This window comes from Paramormyrops kingsleyae, chromosome 2, assembly GCF_048594095.1.
Source record: "Paramormyrops kingsleyae isolate MSU_618 chromosome 2, PKINGS_0.4, whole genome shotgun sequence".
Lineage (NCBI taxonomy): Eukaryota > Metazoa > Chordata > Actinopteri > Osteoglossiformes > Mormyridae > Paramormyrops > Paramormyrops kingsleyae.
This window is the reverse complement of record NC_132798.1, coordinates 16,645,332-16,658,222: the sequence shown is the minus strand read 5'-3', so window position 1 is coordinate 16,658,222 and position 12,891 is coordinate 16,645,332. Positions and strand designations below refer to the sequence as shown.

The 12,891-nt window shown below is 41.3% G+C and overlaps 1 protein-coding gene across 4 annotated transcripts in view; it reads left to right on the top strand.

The window, feature by feature from the left end:
* Nucleotides 1-6,377, top strand: part of LOC111856503 (AT-rich interactive domain-containing protein 3A-like) — a 44,422-nt gene extending 38,045 nt beyond the window's left edge. For all 4 annotated transcript variants that reach the window (XM_023836504.2, XM_023836503.2, XM_023836502.2 and 1 more), the window contains 4 exons: nt 105-349; nt 823-1,074; nt 2,437-2,526; nt 3,512-6,377. In XM_023836504.2, the coding sequence (XP_023692272.1) occupies nt 105-349; nt 823-1,074; nt 2,437-2,526; nt 3,512-3,684 (760 nt within the window). In that variant the 3' untranslated portion in view covers nt 3,685-6,377. The remainder of the gene's footprint in view (nt 1-104; nt 350-822; nt 1,075-2,436; nt 2,527-3,511) is intronic.
* The last annotated feature ends 6,514 nt before the right edge of the window (nt 6,378-12,891 follow it).

Genomic DNA, 12,891 nt, shown 5'->3' with positions numbered 1-12,891 from the left:
TGACATCAAAGGGGGGGGGGGGTGTGGGTCCAGGTGTGCCTGCGGGCCTTGCCAGTGCGGCCTGCTTTGGGCGTGATGCTGACATGACCTTTCCGCTCGCGCAGGTATATGAAGTACCTGTACCCGTACGAGTGCGCCAAGCGGGGGCTCAGCTCGCCGGGGGAGCTGCAGGTCGCCATCGACAGTAACCGGCGCGAGGGTCGCAAGCAAGGATTTGGCGCCGGGCTCTTCGGCTACCCCCCCGTCGGCACCGCAGTGGCCCTCACCCCGCCGAAGGTCCCGCTGGCTCACGTCGCCGCCCCCTCCCTCAGCAGCGGTCGGGCTGCTCCGGTCAGGATGGTAAAGAACGGTGAGGGCATCTTCAGGGTTTGGGTCAGAACCGGTTTGGTCTGTAACAACCGGGATGGAAACTCCAACTGTATCGGGGTATGGGGGGGCTGATTATTTTTAATTAACTAACAATACCTAGGAGAAGCGGATGGATGGATGGAAGGATGGATGGATGGATGAACGGACAGTTGGAACAAATAATAAACACTAAAAGTGCAGTATTAATGTACTGTCACAAAAACTGTTATAAAACCTAGAGTTAAATTATATCATTATGAGTTAAATACATCCACAGAGAGAAGTCAGTCAGTTTAATTTACCTAAAAGTATGGTTATATGGTCATTATACATCACTTAAAACCAGTAGGTCTCCCTGTTTGATGGGGGTCCTTAAAATGCTTTTAGTTTAATGTTGTTTTTCGGTCTGTATGCCCTCCATTCGCAGACAGATTGCTGACACGGTCGTTTACTTGTTTAAACCCCCCTTTCCAGAGGAGAACACGCTGCCCCACTGCATGAGCTCGCAGATCCCCGTCGCCACGGCGATGGCGGGTCACCACCTGGCCGCGGCGCAGGCGGCGGCCCTGGAGCAGCTGCGCGAGACGCTGGAGTGCGGCGAGCCGGCGCGAAAGAAGGTGTTGCTGGCGGCGGAGGAGCAGCAGATGAGCATGCAGCGCGCGCTTCAGCGAGACCTCGTCACCATGGCGACACAGCTTCCCATGAACATAAAGTTGAACAGCAGAGGTAATGCTCTGCCCAAGTTTGCAGCTAAAATATGAAAAGTCCCCTGGTTTATTCTTCAATTGTTCTGTCATTCAGAAGATCCTTATCCTCTGGGGGCAGCAGTAAATGGTATAGATAAGATATGTATGTTAATGCAGCCGCATTCTAAGAAGCATGACAGGCCTCCTGCTCACAGTGTTAGAGTTTGGAATAAACAATCAAGCTGAATTCATTAATATAAAAATTACAGCTCCGGTGCCTCTGGACCTGGTGAAACATCACTGTGAAAATGGAGAATCTCATATACCATCCATAAAGAAATATACTAATTAAAACGCTCAAACACTCTTTTTAAACTATGGGCAGAATTATAGATTTCTCCTGTATGATCTAGCTTTGCTAACATCTGAAATTTCAACAGCTCCGACAAGCAATAAGTCATGGGTTTCTTAGTCATAATTTAATAACAAGAGGAATGAGATGTATTTCTTAGTGAGCCAGCCCCTCAAATCTGCTTTCTCATTTCACCCTAATCACGTGCTGTGCTATAGGGGGGAATGACCAGAAATGTTTTTAAATAGTTTTAATGAGCTGATTATTAGTGTAGTGCAATCTAAAACCCTGGGTTCTAGAGTTCAGAGCTAGATTCTAACAACTCTGAGCTATTAGTTGAGTTCTCCCCAAACAAGCTAGATGGACCAAATGGCCGTGTGAAGTGTGATGTCTGAACATTGTAAATCAACCCACTTGGGCTTATTGTGTATCCTTTTTTATCAAAAGGAGAATATCACTGCACACATGACACCTTGATTAGTTCTCAGATATTTAACAGCCTGTGCCAAAAGTAAAAAGAAAAACAAAAGACACCCTCTTAAAATCTATTTAATACAAATGTTTCTTTTGAGGCCTGTGAAACAGCTTTAGCTGAAGGACACCTGAGCAGGGTGGGTCCATTGTGTTTGTTCTGCTTCAGTATTGGCACTCCCGATTGGACAGCTTAACTACTTCCTGTCACTTAGCCAATCACCAAACCCTTTGTTGGTTAAACCAGGTGTACTGATGGTGCAACAAAGCAGTGTATGACATTTTCGGGGGGGGGGGGGCCTATGGGTAAGGACCCTCCCCTGCCAAATATATACATACAGACTTAAGAAATATATTTAGTATCATATGGATTTATTAAGACAAGCAATACATCATAGAAGTAATAATTATCCAACGGTACCAGTGCAGTAATAATGCATCCTCATTCTCAGTCTCCCTTCTTGTTTAATAAAGTCCCCCCAGTCTACCTAACTACCACTCTTCTCCTCCCCATCCCTCTCTTTGTGTTGATATTGAGTCTGACTTCTCTGTTTTTCACCTCTCTCTGGTTCCTGACAGATGACAGGCAGGGAAACGCATTGAACCTGTCTACCAACGGCATTAGCAGCATCAACATGTCAATAGAAATAAATGGAGTTGTCTACACAGGTAAATAGTGGACCGTTTGCTGATGTAATTGCGGGCAGGAAATTCAATAAGTTATAGCCATATCCACACACTTAGTCCTCCATACAATTTGATGTCTTTTCTATAAAATCCATTGTACAGAAGTGGCAGACCAACAGAGTCAAAAAAAAAAGTTAAATATCGTAAAATCGAGCATGCTAGGTTCAGAGTCGATGGGGCTTATTGTCTTATGTGCTGGGTGAAAGAGCGCATGTCCCCACAAAATCCGCGTTGAGCCACTGAGCCAGGGACAGTAATTACCTGCCGACAGACAATGCTCCTTGCCCTGTAGGTCTGAAGGACATCTTTGATGGTAAACCTTGTTGAAGAGGCCTTCATATCTTGAATGGAGGATTCACTTAATACCCCCTCTGTATGCCTGCTCAGCCTGCACCTATACGGCTGCTACTAATTGTGATTTCCACCCAGCTGCAGAATAAACAAGCACATCCTTCCCACCATCACTGTAATTGTTTCATTCTTCCAATGGTCTTCTGCCAAACTCTATTTAACTGTAAAACTTTATAATACTTAAAGCCTGAAAGTGAACTGTAGCAGAGTACTTGAAACTACAAAATCTTGCAGGAGTGGAAAGTTCAGGTTCAGAAGGTACGTCCAGATCAAGTAAATCCAGACCAAGATTTTGCTTCAACCAACCACTTGCGTACTCTATGAATTTGACTCTTTATAAGCAACTGGCTGGCTGAAGCAAAATCTTGGTCTGGATTTGTACTTTCTGAATCTGAACTCTGCATCTCTGAAATTTTCCACAGTACATTTCAAATGTATGCCCAAGCTTGGTAAAATATTTATATGTACAGTGACTCAAAACAAGAAACTGTACAGTGACATTTTGGATATTCTTGGATTGTACGGCATTACACTGTGTTTGTTTACTGGAGATCCTGGGAAGAGGTTCCCTGTTTACTCCAGCCCAGTGACTCGTATCCTTCTGCTTCACCCGCAGGTGTCCTGTTTGCTCGGAAGTCAGCCACTGCAGGCCTTCCAAGCCGGAGCAGGAACGGTCGCCAGGAATCTCAGGGAAAGTCCATCCTGGTTCCGGCAGCACACAGCCAGTCCCCCGCCTCCCCATGTTCATCAGGGGGAAGCGGTTCTGCCTCTGGGGGCCCCGTATCTTGAATATTGAAATACTCATCCAGTCAACAGAACTGTCCCACTACGTCCTCCGTCTGTTTGTGATTTTTCCAGGAAGGAAACATAGAATAACTGAGGGAAAAACTAAAGGGATGAATGAAAGGTTTTACTAGGATTATATCAGGAGTGATCTTTCCTTATCTGAAAAAAAATTATATATATATATATATATATATATATATATATATAAATCTGAACTTGCAAAGATTGTGGTCAGTTGTGGTCAATCATACATAGTTTGTCTCATATATTTTCTCCATAGGCATGGGAGAACATTTATGTGATGAATTTAGTCATGTAAAAAAAAACAGTCATTGCAAATGAAAAAGCAGGAAGCTGATACCAAAGACAAACAGAAATTACATGTTCATGTACTCTAGCTCTAGCTACATTTTGTAGGTCACGTCTTTTGATGGTAAGATGAAACTGCGGCATACGTATTGAAAAGTGGTCGATTCCAACTGCAAAAACTGAGGAACTGCTGTATTTTGTACCATCTGTTGCAACAACACAAATTACAACCATGCTGAACATCCAGTGAATGGGTGGTACCTGCTTGGAATGGACTTTATCCAGTAGAGGAAGAACTCTTTGACCCCGATGGTGATCAGGCCTACACAATGTTATCGTTTCCCTACGCTTTCTGATCTCCCCACAGTCATTTCAGGCTGAGATGGTGGAGATGCTGTAGGAATGGCCACTCGTGTTTTATCAAGTGAGACTGTGAAATCTGTCTGAAAACATCCTCTCTCGTGCTTCTGTGTGTGATGTGAAGAGCGTCGTCGTAAGTAGCCTGGTTGGGACACAACGTGGACAGCCTGGAACTACAGTGATTATGGGCCAAAGATCATGCATAACCCTGTGGCTTTTTGATAGACCTTCTTACGATGTTTACCCTTGAGTTTTTGTTACCACGGTTTCCAGTTCCACATGGGCATGGGATGGAGTTGCATGACACACCTTGAGCTTTACATGTAATGGATACAGCAAGTTGGATCTGAAGGAGTGAGTGCAGATTGGTGGTTCTGCTCACTGTATCTAAAAGGGGTGCCATCGTATGAGAGCTGGTATTGGGTGTATTCTGCTGTTCTCACGGAAAGCCGTTTCTGTGACTGAGGACCAGTTGTGTTGAACTAACTTGAACCAAACTGGATTTCTGTTATTATTGGCAAGGCGAGTGGCACTGATGTTTTATATGACTATTTATTGCAGTGCCTTCCCCTACATCAGGTTAACAGGTTTAATGGTGTGTTGGATGCTTAGTTTTATTACTGGTGGTTGGCAGAAACTGTTACATTTTTTTTAGCCTTTTACTGTAATGTGATTCTTGAAATATTACACAACTGATCATTTTTAAAGTACAAATAACTACTTGTTGCTCAAACTCATTCAGCTCATTCAGTTTGTGCCTGTGTCACAGTCCAGAAATCTCCAAGGGTGTGTCAGAGTCTAAAATGAGAAATAAGCTGTTACCAGTACAAGCTTCACAGGAAGTCCCGCCTCCTCATGCTCCGCTCATGTTCCCTTTGCCAGGACCCCCCCATTTTACCCAGTTTGTTTGGCTCCTGTACATCCCATGTTTTGATTTTAAATGTGAACAGTGAAGTTTTACGTTCTATATTTAATAATAATATGGGTTGTATATTTTCAGCATAATAATGTGATACTGAAGTCATTAAAAAACATTTCCCGGAACAACACTACTTCACAATAGCTTGCTTTATCCCTTTTTATGTGTCTGCAGCATCTCTTAAATTTATATTTGGGGTTCCTTTTTAGTAAATTTAGTATAATTTCATAGAGTAGCTAAATTTGATTGCACACCTTTATAAAGTTGTTTAGTAGTTTGGGTCGTCTTGCACCTCCACTCGGTGTCCCTGATAATTGACGGAATAGACAGAACGCATGAACGGTGCATCGGGAAACAGATTCTGTAAAATACAGAATTGTGATCTGGGGGGGGGAGGGGTCTTTGACATTAATGAGAGGCCTTGTGAACGTCATTTATTTGTTTGCTATTGTGATGGAAAAAAACCCAAGGGAAACAAGTAAATGTTTTATATTCTTATGTGTTTTTTTTATTAGTATTTGTATTGTTTAACATGTTTTCTATTTTTTTTTTTAATTTATTTTAGTTTTTTAAGGTTCATACTGGGACTGTAAACAAGAACGTTATATTTGTCTGTAGGTTTGTGTACAGCCTGATACCTCATATCTGTATATGCATAATAGATTCTAAATACCAAATATACCTCATAATTTTATTTCCATTATTTTAAAAATATCCTGTCGATTTGGAAAACAACATTTGTGTCAAGAAATCACTGGATGCTGTCATATTTGAAATGTTATATGTTATACCAAAGAGGGGAATATTTTATAATATCATCTACCTCATTTGTATGGGCTGTGCCAAAAAGCTTGATCACAACCTTATCCGCCAGTTTGAAATGTAGATTTGAGGCTGTCACATGGAACCTGCTGAAAACATACGCAAAAATGTTGGAAAATTGTGTGAGAATTCTTTTTCTACAATGTATTCCACTGCCTGAAATGTTTGTCCACAGTGTCATGTTAAAAATAATCAGATACTCTTATGAGGGTAAAAGTAAATATTTAAAAAAAGGTTTGTACAATAAAAATAAGAATAAAAAAAATAGGCATTAAGTTTACGAGAATATCGGGTACATATTCTTCTTGGAGATGTGTTATGTTTGTTTTGTTTAAGTTCAAGGTTCAAGGTTACTTCATTGTCATCAGCAGCTTAATACATGTACAGAGAGTGATAAGTTAAGTGTTGACCACAGTACATTACATCGCATATACTTAAATGACCATAAATGGGGTAAAGGGCCGGGATTCTACCTCAGGAAACACAGGGCAAGTGGCTGGGAAAACCCTGGATGGAATACCTGTTCATTGTATGAAACACACACAAACAATGAGCAATTTGGAGACAGAAATTCAGCTGAGGACATTTTTCGGGTTATAAGCAGACCCTCATGCAAACGTCTACACGCAGGGCTGAGGCGGGAAATCTGACCCACATGCCCTTCGACTTTTGGTGACCTTAAATGGATAAGGACACTGTAAATACAATCTGCACTTAACATGTACTGTATTATAAATATAAGCATTTAAATCATGCAGAGCCATTTAAGTCAAGCTAAAAAAGATGGTTCCTGATATTTCATCATGATGATATACTGCTACCCCCAATTTCCAAAGATTCTCCAAATGATTTTCAAAAGTTCATTAAATTTTGTGTATTGTGCTGATATTTTACCCTGAATGTTGATCTTTCATTGTTTGATTAGAGAAATCATTCATTTACAGTTCAATACCAGGACTTCTTAATTTTCTGTAGTGTTAAGGAAGTTAAATATGACATGTTTTCAGTAAAAGCAGGCACATTCCGATCAATGTTTTCTTAGAATGGATGCCTGAAGATCCAGACAAGTAGATAAATCAATCAGCATTGTTGAACAAAAAGTGTTTCATACTGTGCGTAAATAGGTAGTCATTTTATAATGCCCTGAAAGTATAACAGAAATACAAAGCAGGGTGTTCAGGTTGGTGCTGTTTTTAGCTGTAAAAACATGAATAACAATATCCCAGATTTTGAAACACACATACACTTGTGCCCTGTAATGTCGCGTGATTACTGTTTTGAGAATTGCTCACGGACAGACATTGTGTTCCTGAAGCAAATGCATGTACAGTACAATGATACCACCCTTAAAATTGAGCAATTCTAAAACTCAGTGTCCTACAATAACATTACATGCATTAAAAACATATGCCAAAATTGCATCAGTTCTTTATGGCGGTAACACCATTCAGTTGCAATGCATTTTCGAAGCCAAAGGGTGTCACATATGCACATGAGTCATGCATGCAACACCGTCGAAAGGCCAAACACAAAAGCAACTAAAAATTAACTAAAACTAACAAAATAAACTAGAAGCAAGCCAAATACAAAAAAAGTGTATGTTCCGTTTCTGCGAGGGGGTTTGTCAGTATGAATAGCCTACTGACAATTAAAGGTAATCAGCCATTTTATGAAAAATTATGCAAATAGATGAAATGGACCTTAACTTTCTATAATTGTTAAGGGCGCAGGTTCGACAGATGGTCTGAAGTCCTTTATTACTTGAATACTGTAGTTTAATACTTTAATAGTTGAACACGGCTGACTCCAGGCCTGTGCAGCTGCTCAAAGGTTAAAAAGGGGCATCAGTATGCCTATGCTTACAGCTAAGGCACAAGTTAACATTAACGGGCAGGTGCTCACTCCTCCCCCCCCCCCCAGCACGTGCCTGGTTGAGTCAGATTGACTCAATTCCACAGTGGACTCAGTCCCCGTAGTGACAGTAATCAGAAGGTGCATTCCCAACGTAGACGTGCTGCATTGCATTGCTAATCTATGCTGCACAATCAGGGTGGTACGTGCAATTCCTGCGTGATAACACCTACATACACACCTCATCCTTGTCAACCATAACATTGGGGCTGTATCACGAAGCCAGATTTCTTGCTTAGCCGGATAAGTTGTCGGATTTAAGGAGGAGATCGGTTTCAAAATACAGGCCCATTTTCACAAATCTACTCCATATATAACTACATTTGGAAAATAAATAACAAACACATACTTGCGCCATATGTTCTACAGGTTTGATTTATTCATAACGATTTGTTTTTTCTCAGTCTATGTCTGATGTGTATTCTCGTTATATTCTCCATTATTTTATCTCATATGAATCACTTATATGAGTGATTCATTTCAGTTTTTATTAACAATGCTACCTGTTGTCCGATTTTGAGAATGAAAAGCTGTACTATGCGGCTTCCTTTAGCTGACACACGGCACGGCAAATGCAATAAAGCCGATTATACGCGTTAAAACATTATAATCACAACAGATGGTCAAACACTTAAGCGCAGGTGCTCGAATCGGGGAAATTAAACTATTAAACGACAGCAGAAAAAAGTGACTATTTAGCCGATCAGACTCACAAACGTCGGCAATTAGACTAATGATGCAGCTGCGCAGCATTAAACTGCTGAAACGTAGCGAGGGCGACTTAATTACGGGCTGAGGAACTGATGCAATTAGGTCCGCGGTCTTGCTAACATTTGCGGGTAAAATGAGTTGTTATTGAGCTCAAGAAGTGTTACATTAAACTTCTGCATAAACAAATTACAAGCCGGTTGTTCAATAATATGTTGTCTTGTCAGCGGCGGACAGAAATCCATGTTTTATAACATAGTGTTAATTTTCTGCTTCGCTGCATAGAATGCGTCCCATCGATATAGGTACTGTACTACTGGAAAAAGAAATGCCATCGGATTGCTTTTTGATAAGTGTGGGTGTGCGTGTGTGTCTATAACTGAACTCACTTTGGAGTCTTATTTGGATAATTTGGTCCATAAAATGCTTATTTCTCGCATGAAATTTATTGGGCCCAAATGGATAAACTGTGTTGATGTGTCATGTTATGAATGAGTTTATTGACCATAATATAAATAGCATATTGTGGGCGTGTCCTGCCTCGGACTGGCATCCCATGCAGGATGTGCCTCTGATTGCCTTTGTCCCCTGAAACAGCTTCCATGTGAACCACCAAACCCTACTGGTGCGATGGATGAATGAATGAATGGATGAATGAATGAATGGATGAATGAATGAATGAATGAATGAATGAATGAAAGGAAGGAAGGAAATAAACAAACAAAATCTGTGATCTTCATTTTAGGTTTAGTATTAATTCTAACATGATTCCCTCTGACATACTAGTGTATAAAAACCACCACAGTCACTCTTGTTAGTTCCACATACAGCAGATTCTGTAGCAGCTTTAGGTCAATTTCACACAAATTCCAGTCCCTCTTGTGTTTACTGGGTTTCTCTGGCTTTACATTTTTAAGAACATTCCCCTCCCCTACCAGCAGTGTGAGTGGAAGCGTCTGCCCTGAGATGTGCTGGTGTCCCGTCATCCCCCCATGGAGCCCCTGGCTTTCAGCTTCCTGGGGGGGGCTCATGCTTGCCACTCCGCCCATGTACTGATGGGTCCATGGAAAGTACCAAAGGAAGATATCTACCAAATTCTGCTTAAATTTAATATTATTGGAGAATTCAAACCATTCAATTCAGTTTTGAAATCATAGACCAGTGACACTTCCTTCATCACATGGTTTTCAGCTTTCCCGTCTCACTCTCCATGGCACACATGGGTGTATGTACTGGTGGGCACCAGCCTGGGGGGACAGTGCAGGGTTGGTCAGTGGGTGGTGCCCCAGGGCAATTAGGGATAAGGACCCCGCCGTGGGGCCCAGTGGTGTCAGTCCGCCAGTCTTAGGAGTCAGACTGGTGACCTTCCAGTCACTGTTGGCAGTCCCAACCTGTTGAGTCACTCACCAGTGACCCAGTGATGTCACTGCAGGGGTGGATCTATGGAGGGGTGGCACCCTTCATCAAAATAATAAAAACAGAATATGCATCATTTTATTTTCTGGTGCAGTGTTGTCACTGTGACCCTTGATGGCTGCCCCAGTCGAATTTTGCTGCCAGTGCCACTGTGTCACAAGGCAGTACTGGATAAGCAACTGGACATGGAGTTAAGTCAAGGACAAGCAAATGCTGCTATAAATGCAAATAAACTATTCTGATGTTCAAGAACAACCTGCTGACCCACAAAGATGGTGTCTTCCACCTAAAACTGCGGGGGCACTTACCATTTCATCTGTTTCGGAAACACAACAATATCATTCTTTTGCAAATCTGCATTTGCTTAGTAGCACACTTACAATATCACCTAAATATTTAGAATACTTAACAATATCTCTTACTCATAAAGTACTGCTTTGGGTAGCACTGCGTACTGAAAACCATTAACAAAACACACACCAAAGGGCCACTGTCTGCATTTATTCCTCATTGTTCTGCTCTCATCCTTCACTTTCCTGATTAGTAGATCATCAATAACTTCAGCCAATACGGAGGCTGCAGGGCAGCCTATCTGCTTGTTCAAGTAGGCATTGATTTTCTGCAGACCTTTCACCTTTATCGCAGAGCTCCACACCCAAATCACCCCATCACCGTCAAGTGGGATTTGTGTGGCTAATTTGAACGACCGGCTCCCAGTGTGTCGATACTAATTAACAACGCTGGCGTATCAACCACATCCTCCAAACGAAGGCACATTTGTTCATGTACATCTTTTTTTCCTCCTAAAAACAGAAAACTATTTTTTTAAATACTAATGAGATTTATAAAACCCAGTGGCGGCGCACTGACAGAAAGGCATATAGTACTGCTATGCACCGAATGTGCATAAGGATTGTGTTGGATCACTGCTTTCATTTGAATTAATTAGCCTCAGGAGATGTTATTTTGGCAACTCCTCCAGGATCATTGGTTGAGTTGTTTTTCAATGATGCAATTTTTTATTTTTTTTTGGTTCATAGAAAATACTGATCATTCGCCTTTAGCTTTATTTTGTGGCTTCATCATTACATTGGCATTATAAAAATAAGATGTGTCCAAAAATCATGATGGTTCCATACCTAAATACCTCTTTGCAGTAATGGAAAACAGAACAGGAATACAGTGAATTGCCCCGGATTGAGGCTTTGGAGGAGAAAAAAAGTTATTAATAAAATATTAAATTGCTATCTTTAAGACTGCATTTTCAGAGTGGTTGAAATGCATGTTTTCCCAGAAATACTAAGGGCAGAAGATATTCCTAGTGATTGATTTTTTAAAAAAGTTGACCAGAATGGGCAGAAAATTGATTTGTGTGTTTCAAGGCCGGTAATAAGAGTTTGCCATGGTAATAAACACAAGCAAACCTCTTAAACCTATAAAAATATTTTGCGGTATCAAAATATTCTCTTAATATTATCCTGCTAAAATCAGCAGAGTTCTTATGATTAAGATGGCTGGGTTATATTGGTAGAATACCTGTTAGCTTGTTTTGAAAACAATATCTAATAGATATGCAATAACTGATATATATCAGTCTACACTGATAATATAGAACTGGCTTTACTGTTCTGGGGGGGTTCATTTACATTATTGGCATCTTGTTACGTGCTGCCATGTTGCCTATGTTTTGCAGATCCGTTCATCCATACCAATACATTCTGCTTGCTGCGGCAAGACAAACCCTCAAACTCACTCCATGAACCACGTGTCCATCTCCGCACACTTTGTTCATCAGGCACTGGCACTACAGTCCCCGGATTGGTGAAGCCTATGAAGGCTGACACAGCGCATGCTTAAACTGCCTGATAGTGAGTTAATACCGTTTCATTCTACACGGGTTTCATCATAACCCAGCAGCTGTTTTAGCTACTAACTCTAGGTGGCTTGACTGCCCTCTGGTGGTCACTTCAATGTGGGCTTATTTTATTTATTTTTTTTGTACCTGATGCTCAGTAACCTGAATTGTCTATTACCCTCTTTATGTAAGATGTGCACAATAAGTAAAACTAATTATAAGAATTTATTTGTTAATTTACCTTACATATTATGCAAACATTTGTAAAGATTTTGTTACGTCTAAAGTTTGAATTAATGGATTTTTTTTACATAAAGGTCAACACGATTGTGAAACCTGCTTTAGTATTTCTTATAGTCATTTACAATAGTGATACTTTATTGATTGCCACGGGAAACTGGGAAATTCTCTTTTCACTTACCCCATCTTGTTCTCCACAGCTGGGGGAGGGGGTCGGATCACATCACAGGGTGAGCCAACGTGCAGCACCTCTGAGGCTGGGGGTTAAGGGCCTCGCTCAAGGGTCCATGACCATGTGACTATTCTGCTGAGGCTGGGGCTCAAACTGGCCACTTTCCAGTAACAAGCCCAGAGGCTCAGCGCACTGAGCCACACTCGGTGGGACTTTCACTCGTTATGGTTTTGCCCCCGTTTACAGGGTTGCAAGCTGGACGGAGCGACATTTTCAATTCGCGACAAGTCTGCACACACATGCATACGAGTTTTATTACACTGTAAATAGTCAGTAGGGTTTGCAAACTCCCCCTAGGCTTTTGATGTAGCCAATTTTAGGTTTATAATGAAATAATATAGATTTGCCGTAGGAGTTCTTGGGAGAGCATCACGCCAGATGCGGGAGAGCTGGCGAGCCTGTGTTTATTTCTGGAAAGAAACAGATCTTACCCGGCAT